The 22885-nt window shown below is 37.2% G+C and overlaps 1 protein-coding gene across 24 annotated transcripts; it reads left to right on the forward strand.

The window, feature by feature from the left end:
• Positions 10759 to 22215, forward strand: LOC107617770 (pentatricopeptide repeat-containing protein At1g08070, chloroplastic). 24 transcript variants are annotated; one of them, XR_002354737.1, is made up of 9 exons: positions 10759 to 11154; positions 11978 to 12239; positions 12915 to 13156; positions 14174 to 14505; positions 17553 to 17638; positions 17855 to 19919; positions 21032 to 21094; positions 21197 to 21230; positions 21992 to 22215. XR_002354737.1 is itself a non-coding variant. In XM_021112491.1 (7 exons), exon 6 carries the CDS (start codon positions 18034 to 18036, stop codon positions 19876 to 19878), a length of 1845 nt encoding a protein of 614 aa, XP_020968150.1. In that variant the 5' UTR covers positions 10759 to 11154; positions 11978 to 12239; positions 12915 to 13156; positions 14174 to 14505; positions 17207 to 17638; positions 17855 to 18033; the 3' UTR covers positions 19879 to 19919; positions 21197 to 21991. The 24 variants fall into 24 exon arrangements, 11 of the variants coding, with proteins under 11 accessions (XP_020968150.1, XP_020968151.1, XP_020968156.1 ...); XR_002354735.1 differs by having other exon boundaries at positions 21029 to 21094; positions 21550 to 22150; XR_002354733.1 differs by having other exon boundaries at positions 21494 to 22150.

A 22885-nucleotide genomic window follows, 5' to 3' on the forward strand; every position in this document is an offset into this window, starting at 1 on the left:
ACTTTATAATTTTATAATGTACTATTGATATTGTTATATTTCTTTTATGTAACTATCATATCAAAAATAAAATTATGAAAAAATTTATAATTATATATATATTGATAAATCTTTTAAAAAATTAACTCTAATAATTATATGTTAATTATTTTTATAGAATAAAAAAAATTATCTAAAATTCGGCCCCTCCATATTAAACTTTCTGGATCCGTCCCTGCCGAGGTGGGTTGCGACCTGCATTTGAAAACACAACAGAAATATGGTATGAGAATCGGAGGTTCTCAGTATAGTAACAGTTCCCAGTGATATAGGATATAAGACCCCGGGACGCCAAAGGCAATCCTAGACTCCATATCCATCACAAGATTCAAGCTTAAAGCACTCTAAAACAAAACAGCATAATATGTACTTCCTTAATACAACTTAAGCCATAGTACTATAAAAGGGTAATCTATCTTAGGGAATTTCTACTCTAATCAAACACCGCTGTCCCACAGCCTTCACCAACCGATCCGCCATGCGATCCCATCGCCACTGCTTTCCGAACCTCTTCAATTCCAGTAAAGCACAAGTATATACAATATAAGTAAAACACAAGTAGAGGCATATATAGCAATTAATACAAGTAGCAATTAGACATGTTTAACAGATAGGGAAAATAATATCAAGTCGGCAAAGCATACAAGTAGGTAGAAAATGCATATGATGAATACCTGCCCTACTGGCTGTGATATCACATTATCGGTTCAACTGCCAACCCAACACATTTCTATAGAGATGTTGCCCTTCGGATTCATGGTGTGGGAACCCCGAGATATAGTGCTCGGATCACTATCCAGGGTTTTGCGCCTATACGCTCTGATGATCTGAAGGGATGCGAGCGGGATCTATTGCCACCGACCTCACATCTAAGCGCAAGCGGGACAAACCACCGCCCTTATGCCGCCACCGCTACCTCGTCAGGCAGGATCCAACCTCGGCCCCTGCCGGGCGCATAGCGTCTCATAATCTCAATGAAAAGTGATACAGTGGTTTTTCAAAAACATTTTTAGTACAAGATAGGTCCATCACTTCATTTAGAGTCCTCGACTCCTTTCAACCACTGTTCATACACATTTCAGTTCCTTAATTTCGCATCTCATCCATCAACCATTTCTTCACACATCATCAAATCTTCCCCAGTACAACAGAAACCTAGTACTCCGTTTGCTAACTTTTTTCAAAATAATAGTGTCTAAAACCCTTAAACCATTTCCCATGTTTGAACACCCAAAAGTATGCCCAAGAGTCTTAAAAAGGTGTTATGGAAGCTTACAACCTTGTCGGGAAGGGGAAATAGTTGAAAACAAAGCAGAATTTGAGAAACAGGGCGTGTGTATCCGCACAGGGGTGTGCGTGCGCACGCCCAGGAAATTTTTAAAAGTGTGCGTACGCACAGGGGTGTGCATACGCACAGGTGTCAAAACATAAAAGGGTCTGTTTACTCGCACAACCTGTGCGAGCGCTCCCAACAGACTGGCCTCCCCAACATGTGTGTGCGCACAGGTCTGTGCGTACGCACAGGTTGTAATTTTTCCATTGGTGTGCGTGCGCACAGGCTGTGTCAGCGCTGCAAGTAGACTGCCTGCCTCTGCGTGTGCGGACGCACAGGTCTATGCATGCGCACAGGTCACCATTTACGCAGAGTATGTGTGCGCACAAGGTTGTGCGTGCGCACATACCAAAAAACTCAGAATTCTGTAACTTTGCAGAATTTTCAGATTTTTAACACCAACTTTGCATGATCATAACTTCTTGTACAAAATTCTAAATTTCACAAACTTTATACCGATTTAAAAGGTTTTCAAAGATCTTCAATTCTAAAGAAATTTCCACCAATTTTGAAAACCGAGGCAAAAGTTATGATCAGACAAAGTTCACCAAAATTCTACTTTTACCCAAAATCACAATTTTCATAATTTCTTTGCAAAACACAACCAAAACCAAACCAACCCAGTTCAAACTCCACTTTTCATCATAATCAACCCTCTTTGTCATATTACACCAAATTTACCACATTTTTCCTCATCCACCACATCAACATCAATATATCTCATATGTCAAACTTCATTAACAATTTCCAACTACATTACCAATCAATCAACACCAATATCACATTTATCAACATAATTCACTCCTCAACTTCACAATTCATTTATTTTCATCATGTTACTATTAATCATCATTTCATCAAACATCATCATACAATCACATCCAACAACTCAACAACCATTCAAATCCAATCCTATCATATGGGTCACTAGCCTAAGTGTCCATGAATATTATATACTACATAGAAGAAACCGAAACTATACCTTGGCCGATTCCCAATATAAACCAAATGAGCTTTCAACCAAACCCAACCACCAATATAGCCCCAACAAGCACTAACAAGCTCCAAACTCACAATAATCAAGCTATATACATATAAATCACCACAAAATCAACCTAGGGCTCAACATAAATCAAAGGTTTACAAGAGTTCAAAGCCTCTTACCTCTCCCAACAGATTTGGATGGCAAAACCCAAAGCCAAGCAAGAATTAGAGTGAACCTAAACACCAAGAATCACAAAAACTCACTTCATCAAAAACCCTAGGTACCCAAAATTTTGGAGGGAAGAACTGGAATGATTTCGAGCTTATCTCTAGAGTTTCTTGGATGGATTTTGTAGAGCTTTTCACAAGAAACGCGTAGCCGCTGACGGCACGCAAATCGGAGCTCTATAGCTCAAGATATGAGCTTGGGAAGATTGAGGTGATTAGGGTTTTCTTCTTCCTCTCCTCCCTTTCTCAATTTCTGAAGTGTGTGTGTGTTTATGGGGTTAGGGTTCATTAAATGAACCTTTATATATGTTGGACTTGGGCCCAACTTGGGCCCGGTTCAATCCGTTAGCGTTTTTAGCCCGTTTGGCCCAACTTTGGGCCAAACCTTTAAAATTAACGCCCGATTTTCCATTTCTAATGTTTTTCTAAGGTTTTTTACTGTTTCAACTTTTTCCTGCGCAGCACCGGGCAGACTTGAACCGGTTTAACCGGTTCAACTGTCGGTTCACGATTTTCACGGTTTTTTGCAGAAAACACATTTTCTGACTCGGAAGGACCTATTGAGTCCAAAAATGATGTTTAAAACCTTAAATTCTCACTACAACTTTTCGGAATCAATTTTGGGCAATTTAACCACTTAATTAACCGATTCAATTAATTGCGGTTCTTACACTTTTTACTTTTCAGGTCGGCCTTTAACTTCCTTAGCTTTTCTTCAAGGTCTCTACGATTGTGTAGCTTCTTCCGAAGTTGTTGTTAGGACTTTTATTATCACTCCAACTTGACTTCCAGTTGCTCAAGCCGGCCTTGATGGTCGTAGATGAATCCCATTATCTCAGTCGTGTTTCCTTCTCTCAATCCTTTTGGGATGTGTGCTTGGGAACTTACCCTTAGACCTTGTTTCCTTTTGTTTCTTCCAGGGTCATGATAGATGGGGAGTGCTCGATTATCATTATGATGATCTTCACTCCTAAATCCTGAATCAGACGTAGTGTGTCCATCTTACAGTGAGTTGTCTGCCATTGTCAAAGATCAGACTTTAGGTCTTCGATAACAAAATCAATATTCTGAGGTAATATCTGAAACCAAAATGGATTTGGGCCTATATGTGAGGTCCAGACTCCTTTGGGTACAAAATTTGACTTGTTTGCCAGGATAGTAGTTTGTCTAACGTCCTTACTTGGACGATGATGGGGAGTACCTACAAGGAACTTCGATACTTAAGTTAGCAAGGGGTTTAAAGTAGGTTTTAGTGAATTGGGATGGAGAAATACCTGAATTTGATGGAGTATTTATAGAGGTAGGTGATGACTTGGCCATCACTCATGTATCTTTCCACTTGTAGTAGTAGGTAGTTTCTTCCTCAATATTTGGAAAGTTATCTACGTTGTGGTGGTGGCTGAGCTGTGGATAACATCTGAAGAAGTGCTTAACAAAGTCTTACTTGTCATGCAAGTCAGATTGATATACGGGTTATAAAACCCATGGCTTAAGTAGATCAGGCAGAGTGATCCGTACGCATAGCTAGACTAGTCTGGTGTGATCTTTTGGGCTTCTATGAATCCTCCACAAGATTGGATTAGTTTGTTTGGGTCATGGCTTTAGCTTTGGGTCTTGGTATGAACAATTTCTAAGACTGACCGCTTGCATAGAAAAAATCCTAAAATTTCAATTACACCATAAAACATAATCAAAATTGAAAAAATTGTACCACATTAATCATTCTCTCCTTTTTTTTTTATCAAATTACTCGTCACACCATGAGTGATCTGACACATTTCTTCTACCATGATGTGTAACTCGATAAAGAGGAGATAAACACTAATATGGTGTAATGTTTTCAATTTTACAGATCTTTATGGTGCAACTGAAATTTCGAAAATCTTTTTAGTATAAGTCGTCAATCTCAATAACCACTTTAAAATGTAACCCTTTGCATTGCAAGATAAAAATTAGATAAAAAAAATATAAATATAGAGATTGAATTTCCATTTGCATGGTAAGATATTCACTATTTATTTTCTATGAAAAAGTCTGGGCCAACTACAATATAAGCCAACTTAACTAATTTTTTTAAGATAGTAAAAATTTTTTTTGTAATATACATATTTTTTAACTAGTTAGCTCCAGATTACTATGCTCCTAATTAGTTTCCTAATAAAATTGTTATGTTTAAAATAATACTATTATATAATGGCAATCAGGGATGGATTTAAAGAGAACTAGTAACTGTCTTGGCCGTCCTCCCAAAATTTTGAACTTTTATATATTATTATAATGAATGCACTATAAAAAATGAAGTTTAATAGAGTAGTGGCAATAAAAGGAGTTGATATATCTTATGTACTAAATTCATCTCTTCATGCATTTGCATTGTTTGTATTTTTTATCTGATTTAGAGCTATTTTTATATTTTTTCAATTACTTTTAACATCTATTATCATATAAAAAGTATTTTAATATTATTTATAATAACATTGTTTTTTTTCTAATTTTATTTGATTGTGTCTTTTCTTTTTTATTATTTTTTCTCTTAAGTTTTACATCTACTATTATGTTAGGATTGGTATTGGACTTAGCCCAATTACAGAATTATGTTATAAATAGGAATATGATGTAATAGTGTGGATAAACATGATGTAATTGAAAGCTCTAATTTTTTTTAGCTCTAGTTTTAGGAATTTCTATTCTATTCTATTCTCTTTTATTTCTATTTATTTTTTTTTACCAAAGATAGGAAGACTCAAACCCGCGACCTCTTAAATGAGTATGGAAAGATTATGTCATTTGAGTTATAACTCATTGACCTCTTATTTCTATTTAATTCTTTCTTTTCCTTGATACGATATCATATTAAATTATATTTTTATTGAATAATTCATTACGAGTTTTTCATTCTGAATCTAAAACCAATGGTGATTTAGAGAATTTAAATCACATTCCAGTGTTAAGACTATTCCTATTTTTTATGGTGGTAGTGGCTAATGATAAATTCTTTTTGTCTAAAAATTTTGGAATTCTTTAAAGGTACCAGAGATCCAAAGATTGCAGGAAGCACGCCATGGATTAGTGGTGCATGAATCCCTACACCTTCGTACAGCTGTACCAGCAAGTGCACTGGGTCGTCCAAGTAATATCTGAGCGAGTCAGGGTCGATCCTACGAGAATTTTAAAAATAAAATAAAAAGTGTGAACAAATTAAAAATATTGTTAAATAATAAAAAGACGTGACATTAATATAGTTACCAAAATGTTATGACCATAGTTATTAGAACTGAACCGGTGATTGAACCGGTCAGGCTATTGGATTATTGGATCATTAGTTTAACCGGTGGATTACTGGTCGAACCGGTTAATCCGGTCACTAGTCAGACTACTGGGTCACTGGATCATTACTCACGTACAGTTGTTTTCATTTGAAGTTGATATTTAAGAACTGTTAGATGATTTGACAAGTTTGACTAAATTATCATCTAACGATTTTCAACTATCAACTTCATATGAAGACAAATGTATGTTAGTCTTTACCTATTATTATATACTACAAGTATTTTTTGAAAAAATAATATTAATAGATATCGTATAATCATGAAAAAATAAATAAATTGTGATTAATAAAATTTTTTTGTTTATATTTTTAATTTGTATTAAATATAAAATTATAGTTAAATAAAATATAATTGATTTAAAAATGAGTGACTTTAAAATTAAAATAAATTGAATATAAGTAAAATAAAACATCCTATATTTATTATAATTTGTGCTTATGTTAGTAAGAAGCATTGCAGCTTGGTGGTCCTATCAACTTTGTTACTTCACGGTGGACTTGCAGAATGCTGGTGCGCCGTAGGTTTGCCTTCAACTACGACCGAACAGTTCGGTCAGACCGATGTTCACCAGGTTTGACCGGTTCACTATGAATTTGACCGGTTCGTACCGGTTCTCTACCTATGCTGGTGCGCCGTAGGTTTGCCTTCAATTACGACCGAGTGGTTCTGTCAGACCGATTTTTGCCAGTTCACTACAGATTTGACTGGTTCGTGCCGGTTCTCTACCTACGCTGGTGCGCTGTAGGTTCACCTTCAACTGCGACTGAGCGGTTTGGTCGGACCGATCTTCACTGGGTTTGATCGGTTTTTAACGGTTCACTACGGGTTTGACCGGTTCGTGTCGGTTCTCTATCTTAAGCGGTTGAAATCTTGGACCGGACTGGTGTTAGATCCGGTTCATTGGATTTTCGGTCAACCGGCCGGTACGGTCCGGTTTTAATAACTATAGTTATGACCATCATAGTATAAATCACCTATTACATTTATAGTAACAAAACTTTTGTAAACCCCGGTTAAATTAGTAGATAATTAGTTAATAAATTATTTTTTAATAAGGAGGATTAAAAATGCGAATATTATATCAAAATAGGGTAGAGCTCATCGAAACGAGAATTTTGACACTAATTTCGAAGAAATCGGTCCAAAAATTAGACCAAACGGACCGAACCGGTTGAACCGAACCCAAACCGGGCCGTCGGTCCAACCGGACCAACTCATTAAAATGAAGCTGAACCCCTTTCTCTCCCTCATTTGGATGCAGCAGCGTGAAACACTTCCAGGGAGGGGAGAAAGCTTCCGTAACTTTACGGTAAATTTCCGATCCCCGTAACTTCTTTTTATCTGTCTATTTGTCCGTGAAAATGCATGATGGAGTTGGAGGTATGGAGGAATGGCAATATAGGACTTAGATTTAAGGTTAAGTTAAGTTAGGATTAAATATTTTTAGGAAACCACCTTTTATGGCTTCTGTTTAATACTTTAAGCTCTATAATCTGAGTGTCGGCGTTTTAGGATTGCCTCTGGCATTCCCAGGACCTTATATATTATGTGTGTGGCACCTTTACCATACTGAGAACCTCCGGTTCTCATTCCATACTATGTTGTTATTTTTCAGATGCAGGTCGAGAGGCATCTCGTTAGGCGTCTGGACTCTTGAAGCGGAGTGGTTACTGGGATATTTTGTTATACTATGATGTATATATATGTACTTAGTTTTCTCTCCGCATGACTTATTCTTTTTGATCCTCTTAGAGGTTTATGGAGAGGCAGGATTGTGTATATGTACTTTTGGGTTTTGGATATGTATGTATATATATGTGTAAATATTCTCCGGCCAGTCTTGACTTCGCAGGCTGAGTTAGGAGCTTGGTATTTTGTATCTTTGGCACTCTATTCCCACTTCTGTTAGCTTATGTTTGATAGTTATGGTTTTCTTAGCACGTAAGTTAACTCGTTCCTTGAGCGTTGCGCCTTTATTGTGCGATTTTTATTTCCCCCTTTTCTTCAAGGCTCCTAGCATATTATAACTCTTCTGCTATTATATGTACTTATTTTATTTTAGAGGTCGTAATACCACATCACCTCTGTTTTACGACTTAAGCGTAAAGCTTTGTGTGGTAGGGTGTTACAACTTTGCTTTTAATTTTTCTTTCATTCTTGATCATAGAGAAATATAGATTATATTATAAAGTTATAAGATGAATATTAGCACCTTCTATTAGACTATTTTGATGTGGTTGCAGGAACTAGCACTGGTGGCCTCATTGCACCTTATAAACATCGTCAGGGTTGAGCATTAGACCGTCCAAGAAAGAAAATCGGTGAGAACCAGTTTGATTCGGTTGGATTTTGCAAAAATTGATGAACCAACAGATTTGAGAAATTCGGATCGATTCGGTATTATTATTTTTTTAAACCCTCCACCCTAAACGACGTACGTTTCAATTTTTTTTAAATCCTAGCTGAACGAAGCCCCACCCAACTCCTAGCTCTTTCACTCACTCACACTATCTAGTCTCTAATACGGCACACCATAGACACCGGCAGAGCTGGGAGCTCACCTTGGTTCACTCCCACTGCATGCTCACAGCCGTCGCTGCACCTCTCGCCAGATCTTCTGTGTCGTGAGCTCTCGCCAGATCCTCTTGTATTTTTTCATTTTTAATCTGTTCATAAAAAAATGTGATTTGATTAGTTTAGTTTTTAATATGTTCAAAACATAATTATCAAACCCGGCTCGACCTAGCCAGTTCGACCGAAAATTCGGTTATTTGGTCACTTGGCCGGGCCTAGGGGTGGAAACAGGCCAGGCCATGCTAGGCTTTGTTCTTAGCAGGCCTGGCCTGTCATGTAGTTATTTGGCCTGCGCCTGGCCTGCGGCCTGTTATAGGCTCTTTATAAAGTACTACGCCTGGCCTTTTATTCAGTTTGGCCTGGCCTGAATCCTGTAAAAAGGCCTGATATTTTTTTTTTACAAAAATAAAAATATTTATATATAATATGTCATATTTAATATTTACAAGAATTTTTAATCTTTTAAAGTATTTAAAATATACAAAAATATTTATAATAGAATATAATAAATTTAAAATATCTCATTATTTTGTTAATAATAAAAAATTATTTATATATTTAATTATGTTTTAACAGGCCCAGACAGGCCTGAAAGGCCAATAAGACTAATTAGTGAGTCTGGCCTGACCTATTAACATATTAAGACTTTTAAAAGAGTCTGAGCCTGTGCCTTTTTTATAACAGGCCAGGCTGCAGGCCCCTGACAAGCCGCCTGATCTTTTTTCACCCCTAGCCGGGCCGAGCCACTCATTTGACCGCTTAAGCATTGGACTTAGTAAAAATTGGGACGACACGGACGGGTTTTGATAAAAGTTGGTGACCCGACCTGTTTATATAACCTGAACTAGGTCATGTTTAATTTTTTTCAGAAGATTGAAAACGGCGTCGTTTCACCTTAGTTCACCGCCATTGCATGCTCGCCGTCGTCGTCGTCGTGCCTCTCATCGGATCCTCCGCATTGTGTGCTCGTGTCTAGCCGATCCTCCGTGTGAGCTTTGTTGCTCGCGGCTCTCTCACTTCCACGTTTGCTCGAGCGGTGCTTCCTCCGTTGCATCTCTCCCTCCTCGCATCCCTGCTCAAGCTTTGTCGTCTCTCGTGTGTTCATTGCCAGCGGTCTTGCTTTCTATCCCTCATATGCTGCTAGTTCCCCGCATTGTAAACATAAGGAGAAGGACTGCCGCAATGCCGCCAGCTTATTCGCGTCACATTCTTACTCCTTCTCCTTCATACTCTGTTCGTTGGAAGACCACCCCGAAAATTATTTAATCGACTGAAAACTCGGTCACCCAGTCACCTGGCCGGGCCAAGCCACTCCGGTCCAACCGGTCTAATCTTGAACCGACAGCAATTACGGTTTAGTTAACCTTTAGAAATTATTTGTTAGAAAATCGTTGAAGAACCGCTAAACTGGACAAAATCTGGCCGGTTGGACCGGATTAGGAACCAGCCGGTTTGAAGTAAACGGTGTCGTTTACTCGTTTTTGGCTTAACACTCGAGCAGCTCTCTTCATCGATGTTCTAAAAACCAAACTGGACCGGTCAGTCAAACCGGTTCAACCGGGAACCGGCATGAAAAACGGTCCGGTCCTCCTCTTAAAATCACCATCCTCCAAACCGTTGGTTAACCGCTGATAGGGCTGGCAATTGGTAAGGTAGGGTAGGGTTTGGACTCTATCCTAACCCTACCTGCGGGTTGAAAATTTTATTAAAACTCTACCCTACCCTACCCGCGGGTTGAGAATCTCTCAACCCTAACCCTACCCGCACCCTAAAGTTCTAAACCCTACCCTACCCTACCATACCCGCAGAAATATCAAATTTTTTCAAAGTAAATATAAAATTCAATCATTTCAAATTTTATACATATTAATAATATAAAAAATAAAAAACTAATGTTCTAAATTATTAAATTAACTAACTAGTTTAGTGGTTGTTCACTTATTGTAAGTCATTACATAACTCTCACTTCCTTCACTATTTACCTAATTTTTATAAAATATGTGTTATATATGAGGTGCGGATAGGGTAGGGTAGAGTACACCCTAAACCCGTACCCTACCCTACCCGCAGGCATACCCGGACCGTACACTACCCTATCCGCTGCGGGTCGGGTAGCCTACCCTACCCGAACGGGTTGGACCGGGTTGGGTACTCGCGAGTAGGGTATAAATTGCCAGCCCTAACCGCTGAACCTTCCGATTATCGGCCGGTTGGACCGGACTAGAAACCGACCGGTTCTTAAGAAACGCCGTCGTTTTCATTGTTCCCCACCTCCCAAACACCAAACACTCCTCGTTCGGAAAACACACTCAAGCCCTAAGGTTCCATACCTAAAACCCAGCTTCGTCAACGGAACCGCCGCCGCCGTCCGTGGTTGTCGGCGTCTTCGCGGCCTCCTCCTTCCCCTGTCCCAAAACCATACGGCCAGACCTTCTCTTTGTCTGCTCAGACGCGCTTCCGCCGCCGTTTGTTTGCCGTTCACGTTCGCCTCTTCGTTCAGTCGTCGTCTTCCTTCGCGTTCTTCGCCGTTCACGTTCGCTCGGTGTTAACCGTTCGCGTTCGCATTCGCATTCGCGTTCGTCTGGAAGCCACGTTGCTCTGCTTCAAACTCTGCGACCAACCCGCGCGCTCCACCTAGCCGTCGAACTGCTCTCTTTTGTCGCCGCCGTGAGTTCCCTAAACCCGCCACCAATACTCTACTTCAAACTCTGCAACTTCTGATTTCTATTACAATAAGTAACTATTTGATTTGGTAGTGGTTTGAATTTTTTTTTTCATAGATTATACAATTGCTATGTTCTTTTCTCTATCACATTGATATTAAGTTTTGAATTCTCTTATTTCGTTTTAATTTTACCGCACTCAACATGTTTGATGCAATGCTTTAACCATATTTCTGGTTGGTTTTATAATTTCTAGCTTTTAGAAACTTAGTAAGTTGATTTCATGTGAAATTAAGAATAATTGGATCTTAGTAATTAGGAAAGTTTAGGTGCACAAATAGCATCTTTGCAGAAAAGTGAGAAAACATATTAGCATGATGATTCCACTTGCATTAGTGTTCTTCTGCTAAATTTTAACTGTTATTGTGAACTTGTTAATTTGCTAATTGTTCTTGTGTTGTTGTTCTGTTGTTCTTCTGTTATCTTTAATTTTTTTGTTTTTGTTGTGATTTTCTGTTCTTTGTTTATGTTACTGATTCACTGTTCCTTCATTGCTTTTTTTTTGTTGTTAATCATTGTGACGAGCTTTGTTAAAATTGGGTTGAAAACTGTTAATCTTTCTTCATTTTTCACTGTTCTAACTTCTGTTCTTATTAAAAAATTTGCAATTGGTATCTGAAGTACCCGAACTGGTATTGTGCTGTGGCACTTGACCAAGCAGTTTGCTTGGAGGCTTTCATAGACCCTCCAGTTTATTGTCGAACATGGTACACTTGTAAAGTAGACTTGTCTACTTACTTTCTTTTAGGTTTTGTGTCATGTTTCAGGGATATGATTGGGTGGTTGAATTGTCCAGGCTTTACCTTCATCCCTGGCCAAGTCTAGTGAATCTCCTTTGGTTGGGGTTGATCACATCTTAACAGATCATCAGACCCTTATGGAACTAGCTGATGCTTCTGATTATGCACTGGCTCTGATGCCATCAGCTAAAGGACAGTTTTGAGCAAGTGATCCAAAATTTATTTGGCAGAAGCTTTGATCTAGAATGCAGTATCTGGGATTAAAAAAGGATACCACTCTACTCTAGCAGTAATGAAAAGCCCTCCCCTCCATTCTCCATTGCAGTATCTGATGCCATCAACACATGATTGATCTTTTGATTTATTATATGCTTTATGTTTTCATTGTTCTGTTCTTATGAAGAAAAAATTTGCAATTAGTGATTGTATGATTCATGTTTTGATTGTTCTGTTATATAAAAAAAATTCTGTTTTCATTGTTTTGTTCATTGTTTGGTTGCACTGTCCCTGTTCTTGATCTCCGCAGACTTGCTACCTCTCCTCCGTGTTGGATTCTTTTTGTTTCAGGTTCTGTTGTGTGTTTGTTGTGCAAAACTAGCGTTTGTTGTGCAAAACTATTATTTTTTGTTTTACTTTTTGACTCAGCTACATTAAGACAATATTTTCTATCTTTAACATGCGCATTGTAATTCAATCCAGCTATTTTTAATGAAAGTATAATTATGTTAATTGTCAACAAATTTGCAACAAGTTTTTGCATATTTAGGGTTTTAAATTTGAAAGATATTTAGGATGTTTATTTATAATTTATTTATTATTTTATTATGGAACGGTTTTTCCGGTTGAACCACGGTTAGACCGGTTGGACCAATAAATCAGTGAACCAGTGACTAGAACGGTTTGATGACCGGTCTGGTTTTTAGAACCTTGCTCTTCACATCTCACTCACTCACTCAAACTGCAGAACTCTGAACCATATCAGTCCCCCTTCTCCAACCCTAGCTGCTGCCGCCGCCGGTCCGTCGAGCTTGGTGGCCGTCCATGCTGTAGCCACTGCCCCCAAGTCTCCAACCCCTGCTCTCTTCTTCCGCGAGCTCTCGGCGCATCCCCTGCTCTCTTCATCTTCCTGCCGTCGTCTTCATCTTCTCGCCATCGTCTGGTCGGCGTCGTCCGTCAATCAAGGGCCTGTCGGCGTCGTCTTCGAAGGTCAGTGAATGTCTTGCTCGCTTGTTCTTCACTTGTTCAGTTGTTCTTCGTTTTTTTTTTTTTTTTTTTTTTTTTTTTTTTTTCTTCGATGTCGTCCGTCAATCAACGGTCTGCCAGTGTCATCTTCGAAGGTCAGTGGCTCAATGCTCGCTTGTTCTCCACTTGTTCAGTTGTTCTTCATTTTTTTTGTTTTTTATGCTCTATTTCTGTGATTAGCTCTGGTTTTGTGTGTTGTGATTTTATTGATTAGTGAATGTCTTGTGATTAGCTCTGGTTCTTTACTGATTTTGTATGTTGTGTTTTACTGTTTTGTTTTGTGATTTAATTGTATCTAGATTGTGACTGTGTTGATTATTTGATGGCAATTGTTCCACTATTTCTGACTGACTGCTTGTTTGATTTTAGATTTAATGAAACACCTTTTAGGAGAAGCCTTTAATCACCTTCAGGGTGGAAATCTCCTTGATTCATAAACACATTTCTGTCTAGCCCCAAGATTGATACCGAAATTACAATTGAGGAATTGTTAATTCTGTTGGATAATTAGTTAATTTGAGGTATTCTTTTTATGCTCTGTTCCTGTCTTTCGAAGGTCTGGTTGACTGGTTGTGTTGTTAATTTTTGTTGAACTATTATTGATTGTTGGTTTGCTCTGGTCTGCTGCTGTTTATTAATTATTGATTATTGATTATTTCGAAGGTCTGTGCTGCCGTTTTTGTGTTGTGATTTTAATTTACTGATTGTTGATTTTGAATGTCTTGTGATTGTTGATTAGGGATGTGTTGCTGACTTGTTGTGTTTGTTTGACTCTTTTGTGATTTACATGTGCTTGGATTGTAACTGTTTTGGTGATTTATTGAGTAACACGATGAAGGAGCATTAAAGTGTCAAGTTTAGCTCTGGGTTATTGTGAAATTCTTTTGCTTTTCCTGATTTGTTTTGAGTCTTCTCAAGTGAGTACAATTTTATTGTGAGAACGGAGGCACCTCTCTTGATTAGAAATTTGTGGTATGTTAGGTAGCAGGTTAGGTTAGATTCAGGTGGCGATAGCTTTGAGCCTGCAGCTATGGAAGTTTGACCAGTTGGATCAGCAGTTTGGTTCGGACAATTATGTGCATTAGTATGGACCATGGAGACAGTTGAGTCTTGACCCTGGAATTTAGGAAAGTCGAATCATGTTCATCTCTACTCGCGTTTTGCTCTGCCTTCATTCATCTGCTCGCTTCTACGAAGATCGTTGTTAGTGGCTTGGTGCTTCGTTCTGCCTCTTTCACTAACTTGCTCCTGCTCTCTCCATCTCGGGCTGACCCATGTGCCGGTGCTGCCGCTGCGTACTCACATCAGTTCAGGTAGGCGGCCTCTTCCTTCTGCTTTGTTATTCTGTTTCAGGATTTCTATTGTTCGCTGCCTATTTTTCCTACTTTGTTGTTTTGTTTAGTTTTTAACTTTTTATGTTCTAAATCTGTTAATCTTATCTCATTATTGTTTTATTGAATTATGTTTTTATAGTTTTCTTGTGAAAAGAAATGGTAGGGCACCTATGGCCTGTTGGTGGGGGTGGTGACTTGCAAATAGTCCCAAAAGAACTCGTTATTCTCCTTTTTCATATACTTTTCATATGATTCTAACTTTTAACTATAATAAATAATAATTGTATTTACATCAAGGTTCTGAGAACCGGACCGGTCATCAAACCGCTCTAGTCACTGGTTCACTGATTTACTGATCCAACCGGTTCAATCGGTAGTTCAACCGAAAAAACCGTTTTAGAATAAAATAATAAATAAATTACAAATAAACATCCTAAAATATAATTATAGTATAATATAAATCTTAAAATATCTTCCAAATTTAAAACACTACATAAAATATCATCAACCAAATCCATATGATCTTATCAAAGTACAATTTCAAAAATTAAATAGTAAAAAAAATATTTAAATATTAAATGCCAACATGAAGAACTTGTTTTAGTGTGTTAAACTATTTTGTAGAAGATTTAAAGACAATAAGCTAAAAAAATGGCACTCTAACTAAAATGTTACTAACAACACAATCACTCAGGAACTAAGTAAAATATCCCAGCAGTGTGATAGACTCGTACTCATAAAAGTGGCCGTCATTTTGTCTATTATCAACATACAATATTTTCAAACACTGGCAACTAATTGAGATAATTTCTAACCCATAAAAGGATGATGACAGGAACCACAACACCAGGTGGAATAATAAAACACTGATTAACCCATTTTCTGCTTGAAATGTAAAGCTTGGAAAATGGATTAGATTTCTTTACTGTGAATTTAAAAATAGAAAGTAGGACTATAAAACTGGAAGTACATAAAATATATATGACTTTAGTGAGGCCTTAGAGGAAACATTCCATCATTTGTATCTTGCTGATCCTGTTCACTACGGGTAGAAAAGGAGATGGATCTTAGAATAACAACATTTCTCCCAGGTACAGAATGGGACTTTGAAACCTTGGAACGACCATCTTTCTGCACAAAAGTTAACAACAGCCATTTGAAAATATAAAACAGCATTTGATTTGATTTTCATTTTTAGCATTCAGCAACAAATATTACAAAACGGCAACAAGTAATCCCTAATCACACTAAACCTGAAATTTCAACAGCAGCAAGTAATCCCTAATCACACTAAACCTAAAATTTCAACAAATATTACAAAACAAGTAATCCCTAATCCCGAAACAAAAATTCCAATAATGAAGGAAGATCAGCAGCACATAATCAGCAAAAATTAGCAATTTAACAATTTCACATTAAAAATCAGCAAACAGAGCATAAAAGGAAGAGAAGAACCAAAGAAGTGAAAGCAGTGCCACTAACCTTCGACGGAGACACGGACGGCTACCGAGGAGACGATGGCGAGCGGCGACACGGCGGTGAGCTACTCCAAGCCTCGAACAGAGAAGCCACGGAGGACGGGGACAGGGAGAAGGAGGACGCCGAGCTACAAGAGAGGGCTTGGGCTCGGGACAGCTGGAAGGAGGAAGCTGCGGAGGCGCCGACAGCACGGACGGCGGCGGCACTGCGGCAGATCCGTTGCAGGGAGAACCTAGGGTTTGGGTTTGGTGATTTTTAACTGTCGGTCATTGGCCGGTTTGGCAGTTTTACAGCGGTTCATAAATAGACGGTTATTAGTAGCGGACCGGACCGTTTGCATCGCCGGTTCCCGGTTAAACCGGTTCGATCGGCCGGTCCGGTCCGTTTTTCAGAACATTGATTTACATTGTAAATAAATTACTTATTACTTATTAAAAAGGTATTTTTTTGGGAGGAATTAGTGATGAAAAATAATAAGGTTTATATAATATGGACCTGTAAGTGTAACACTTATCTTGACTTGTGAAATATCAAACATCTCTCTATTAGATTCTAAACCTGCATTATTCTCTGTAAATGTCCAAAATAGTACTATTTAATTAGAACAAATGTCCAGAATTCAAAAGGAAAAAATACAAAAAGGTACATATCTATATGTAGTGATAGATGAATAATATTATTGTTAATACCATCTAGATATAACTATGTGGGCGGCAATACAAATAAGCTAAGGAAGAGGGTATTGGTGATTGTGATGCATATTATATTGTACTATATGTGCTATATCTAGCCATACATTCTTGTTTCAAGGTGAAGGTTTTGCTTCTATCACCACTGGCCTTGCTTTTGCCCTGGCCATACCATGTCTGTCTCTCCAGCTTTGCTTTTCTTTGTTTCTTATATATATATATATTGTTAATGTCAATGAATTCTAATACGCTGATTGGGTGCATAGCAATGAGTCAGTTGAGGTTTGGGGTTTGAGTTGGCCACTCTTATGCAACCTCCAATTCATCTAATTCTTATTCATCTTCATTTCTTTTGATTATTGTTAAGTTTATTTGTGTTTGTTGTCTGTGAGTTATGGATCATTGGTGGCATCTTCCTGCAAGGTTTCATCCAAGTAACTATGCTGATTTGTTATATGGCTTCTTCTTGCAAGTTATGGCATATGGATCATAACTATTTTGTTTATTTGTAGGGACAAAGGTACATATCAACACCACTGTCCTACTATTAAAAAGAATGTATCAATTCAATAAGTGAGATTTATCAGCAATAATGTTATAATGATGAAAATTGAAAATGTTATTTCTTTATCATGTTGCTAGTTGTATTACTGAAAGTGTAATTCTTCATTTTAGAGGTGACGTAGAGTAAAAACTTATTGATGCTCTTGTGGTTTGCAAGTTTGTGAGTGGTACTAACTACTAAGTATACAATAGATATTAAGCTGGTCACGGTTTTATTGTTTTGCTGTTATGTGTCTACCCTTGAACATTATATGTTGGATGTCAATAAGCTCATAGAAAATTATCACAATGCAGTGATGATTCCTTGACCAGAATTTCTTGTATTGGCATGCCTATGATGAAGCATAGGTAGAGGTGTTAGAAGTATCCCGGTTAAGAAGGTAAGTCCTATTGTCTAGCAATGGATGGACTTACAGTCATTATTAACTTTTATTTATTTTTCAACCATGATTGATGTAACTAAACAATATGTATATTATTGGCTACAACAAGAATTTAATTCTTAGGTAGAAAGTGGGGTTTACGGACTTTAATTCAAATTAAGTCTTCTGCTTGGTGGAGAATTCACGGGGTGGTGTCAATGTTAATAATGTTAGGTATGTCTTGGTGTGCTATAGACTATTAAGAAGATGATGATGGAGGCAAAATGCACTGGTCAGCTTGGACAAAAGGACCTTACCATAACATGGGAAAAAGCTTATTAAGTTAAAGCTATAGTCACAAAAAGCTAAAATAAACAAATTAAGAGAGAGAGAGAGACCAACTGTTACATTGTATGCTTAAAGTGTTCATTATTGCTCATGCTAGAAGTATGTATGGAGCGAAGGTTCTATTGAGTGAAGTTATGAAGCCACTGCATCGAATTATCGAAGACAAGTTGATTTCCCTCTTACAATCATGTAGAACATCAAAACACATGTGTCAGATTCAAGCCCAAATAATTACCTATGGACTCCAACACAATCATTTCATCACTCCAAATTTCATCAATGTGTGTTTCAACCTCACTAAAATGGGTCATGCCCAGAAACTGTTTGACAAAATGTATGAACCGAACACTGCCTCATGGAATGCCATGTTCACAGGCTACTCTCATGTTGAGTTTTACCGGGACGTTGTTGTTTTGTTTGCCCGAATGAACCGGGAGGGTGCATTGCCCAATTGCTTTACCTTCCCTATGGTTGTCAAGTCTTGTGCAAAGGTGAATGCAGAAAGAGAAGGTAAACAAGTTCATTGTCTTGTGGTGAGATACGGTTTCATATCAAACTCCTTCGTGGGAACTTCATTGATTGACATGTATTCGTCATGGGGATCCGTTGGGGATGCTTACAAGGTGTTTGCTGAAATTCCTCAGAAGAATGTAGTTGCTTGGACTTGTATCATTGTTGCCTACATTTCATGTCATGACATGCTTTCTGCCCAGTGCTTGTTTGATGTGGCACCAGAGCGCGATGTGATCCTCTGGAACACTATGGTTTCAGGCTATATTGAGGTGGGAGATATGGTGGCTGCCAGAAAACTTTTCGATAAGATGCCGAATCGGGACATTCAGTCTTGGAACACCATGCTGAATGGTTATGCGAATAATAGAAATGTTGAATCATTTGAGAAAATATTCAAGGAGATGCCTGAAAGGAATGTGTTTTCTTGGAATGGGTTAATTGGAGGCTATGCTCGGAATGGCCTATTGTCTGATGTTTTGGAATCTTTTAAACACATGTTAGTTGAAGGTTATGTTCTGCCTAACAATGCCACGCTTGTCACAGTGTTGTCTACATGTTCAAGATTAGGTGCCCTTGATATGGGTAAGTGGGTGCATGTGTATGCAGAAAGGATTGGTTATAAGGGAGATCTGCATGTTGGAAATGCCCTAATTGACATGTATGCAAAATGTGGGGTTATTGAAAAAGCGATTAATGTGTTTAACCATCAGCATAAGAAGGATATAATTACTTGGAACACAATCATTAATGGCCTCGCCGTGCATGGGAATGCAGCTGATGCCTTGAGTATGTTTGATAGGATGAAGCATGGTGGAGTGAAACCAGATGAAGTTACTTTCGTGGGAATTCTGTCTGCTTGTACACATATGGGGTTAGTCAGGGATGGATTCACATATTTTCAATCCATGGTTGATAGTTATTCACTTGTGCCTCAAATTGAGCATTATGGGTGTATGGTTGATTTGCTTGGAAAAGCTGGTCTCTTAGAACAAGCTGTAAATTTTGTGAGAAAGATGCCGGTGAAACCAGATGCAGTTATATGGGCGGCATTGCTTGGGGCATGTAGAAAATACAAGAATGTTGAAATCGCAGAGCTGGCTCTTACACAACTCATCGAACTCGAACCTAAAAACACCGCAAACTTTGTCATGCTTTCAAACATATATAAAGACCTTGGAAGATGGGAAGATGTTGCCAAGTTGAAGGTTGCAATGAGAGATACTGGTTTCAAGAAAATGCCTGGATGTAGTGTTATTGAGGCCAATGATAGTGTGGTGGAGTTTTATTCTTTGGATGAAAGGCATCCGGAGACAGAGAATATATACAGGACATTGCGCGGATTGACAATTTTGATAAGATCGTATGGATATGTTCCAAATCCTGGTATTGTTGCTTGAGGCTGAATATGATTTTTATGGATTAATGCGACTGGATGCAGGTAATTTTATGCTTTATTTTATTTGACAAGATTGTGATTTTCTATGTATAATTTTCAAATAATACTAAGACAAGTAAATATCAATATCCTACGTTAAAAAATCACAATCAATATGATTAAGTAAAAATGAAATTTAGACCTTCATTTTTATGAGGTAATATGTATCTTTATATTTTGAAAATACTAAATTTAAAAGATTATTTTCTAAATATACTCTAATAAACTCAAATACACCATATACAAAAAGTAGATCAAAAGTAAACCTTTAATAATCTAACAACAACATTTAGCCATAAAATGAGGATGATGAGGCAAAAATTGTTAAATATAAACTATTAGTCTAAACATTTAATGTGGCATCAGCTCATTAGTCTATCATGTGTATATGTTAGTGAATGGCCATTAGATGTAAGCTATTAGTTTATTTGGATTTTCAAATCTTTTTGTATCTCGTGTTTGAGTACAATCTTTTGGTGCACTGACATGGAATACGACATGATATAGAACATGCAGACACACATTTAAAATTTTCATAAGACACGGGACACGACATGTATATAAAATATAAAATATTTTTTAGATAAATTGTAATAATATTTTGATATTTTATTGATATTAAAATATAAATTAAAATTTTAATTATTTTTAATGTCTTTTTTTAAATATATAAAATAATTAAAATATCTTTTATTTTAATAATTAATAATATATATTATTTCTAAACTCATTTTAAGAATACATGTTAAGAATAAGGCTGGACACGCTGACACGTGATGATATTTAGGTATATCCAAGTGTGTCCGGAAATTTTTATTTTTTATTAAGACATAGTTGGACATAGAAGACACGCGTGTCGAACGAGTGTCGTATTCAAAATGTGTCCGGAAAGTGGTTTGCTTCATAAGTACAATCTCATAAACCAAAATATAAAAAAAATAATCGAAATGAGAAGCAAATTTCAAAATTTAAATGTCTTAAATTTCAAATGGTGGAGCTATTTTCCCACCAAAATGCTTATATATATATATACATACATATATATACACATACAGAACAAGTTGAGCTTTCTTTTCAGCATAATAATGGAACTTTTTTTTTTTTCATGAAAGAAGGAATTGTTCAGTGGTTCCTGTCAAAGTTAAATAAAAATAAGATTCAAACATAACAATGTGAAGGTTAGTTTTTAGATTTTTTATTGATTGAAATAAATCATGTATGTATATGTATTTTTTACAATAATAAAATTAACATACTGACTTTAGTTTTGTAAAAAACAGGGGATTAATTCATGCTTCAACTCCTAGATCAGTGGTAAGTACTCCTTGAATCCAAATAGTTACTTTTTTTTACATTGCATCCATAATTTTCCTTTTCCCCTTCCATTAGAGTAGAAAATATTTTCTTAAACCAGATTTTTGAATTCTGATGTTGTTATTAATCTAATAATTATTATATTGTCCTAGCAACTACAATGTTCAAGGAAGAAAGGAAGAGAAGGGGAAATAGCAAGGATTCCTTCTCTACAAAAAACCATTTTTTTTCTGTTTCTTCTTTTTCTTCTATGCATATTTCAGCACTCTCCGAAGAACTATTATCAAAGCTTACAGGGACAAAAAAAAAAAAAAAACAGAATATAGGAGCAGAAAATGGTACCACAAAGGGGAGGGCTAGAGAGGATGATGGCGAAACCACTAAGCTCGGAAAAGAGGACAGCGGGTTGGCCGCGACACTGAGCAGATGAAGGCGGCGGTGCTTGAGATGGAGAGACGACAGAGCTTGAGGCGCGGTGAAACGCGAACGGCGGAGCTCCAGACATTGCAAACGGCAGAGCAGGAGCTTGAGGCGTTTTGAATGGTGGACGCTGTGAGACTTGAGTGTGTGGGAGAATACAAAAGTGATGAGTGATGAGTGCTGGATGATGAGAGTGATTGAGTGAATACATGCTTGATGCATACATTCATATTAAAAATAACAATTGGTAACAAAAAAGTTGATACCTACTGTGTTATTAGTGTTCAATATATTATTTGGTTCCTAGATTTTGATAAGGGTTCTTTGTGAAAATTGTGCAGAAAAAAACCCTACGGGCAAGGCCAAGGCCAAGGGCGGCTGTGGCTAAGTGTAGATCTAGTCAAGGGGAATGAAAGTGAGGTTAATGTATCTGCTGACTTGGTAGCAAAACGTTTTTACCAAAGAAATGCTCAACACAACAACAAAAAATTTAACATTCATGAGTCATTTTACAATATTATTTTTCACAAATATGAAGGACACATCTAAAATGTTCCAGTTAAAATAGTTTTCTAGCTTCAGTTAAAGGAAAGTATAGTTGCCTTTTTAATAGCCAACTTCAGTCCTCTAATTAGTAGTTGTAAATTTTATCCGTTTGGGGTAAATCATGTATGTATATGTATTTTTTCCAAAAATACTAACATCCTGACCTTGAAAGTTTTGTGAAAAAACAAACTAGGATGCATGGTTCAGCTCTTCAAGAAAATTGTGCAGAACAAGTACTCCTTGAATCCAAATAGTTATTTAATGGTTAATCAATGATATGCCAGATTTAGAAATTTCTTTAAAATGAGACTACCTCCTCTGCATTAACAATTTTTTCGCTTCCATTAGAGCAAGAAATGTTTCTTTAAACTAGATATAGAAGTCTAAAGGTAGCAAGAACATATGAAAACAAAACACAAATCCTGGAAAATGCAGATTACCAAGATGGTTGCTGGAAAAGGGCTGGATCATGAAGAGAACTTCAATCAATGAGTTACTACACCATACTTCTCTCTTTAATAACTGAGTAAGATTTTCAAGGCGGGAGCGGCAATCATTCCCGCTGTTGCATGTGCCACATAAAGTTTAATTTCCCTTGATTTGCATTCCTACATGATCTGGCAAAATTTATCGTAATATTTCCAATTATCATGACTTTACCACTTGATAATCAAAATGTCAAGTCATAA

This window comes from Arachis ipaensis, chromosome B09, assembly GCF_000816755.2.
Source record: "Arachis ipaensis cultivar K30076 chromosome B09, Araip1.1, whole genome shotgun sequence".
Classification (NCBI taxonomy): domain Eukaryota; kingdom Viridiplantae; phylum Streptophyta; class Magnoliopsida; order Fabales; family Fabaceae; genus Arachis; species Arachis ipaensis.

Coding starts and splice junctions, on each gene's coding strand:
- LOC107617770 (XM_021112491.1), top strand. CDS start 18,034: ATGCTTAAAGTGTTCATTATTGCTCATGCTAGAAGTATGTATGGAGCG.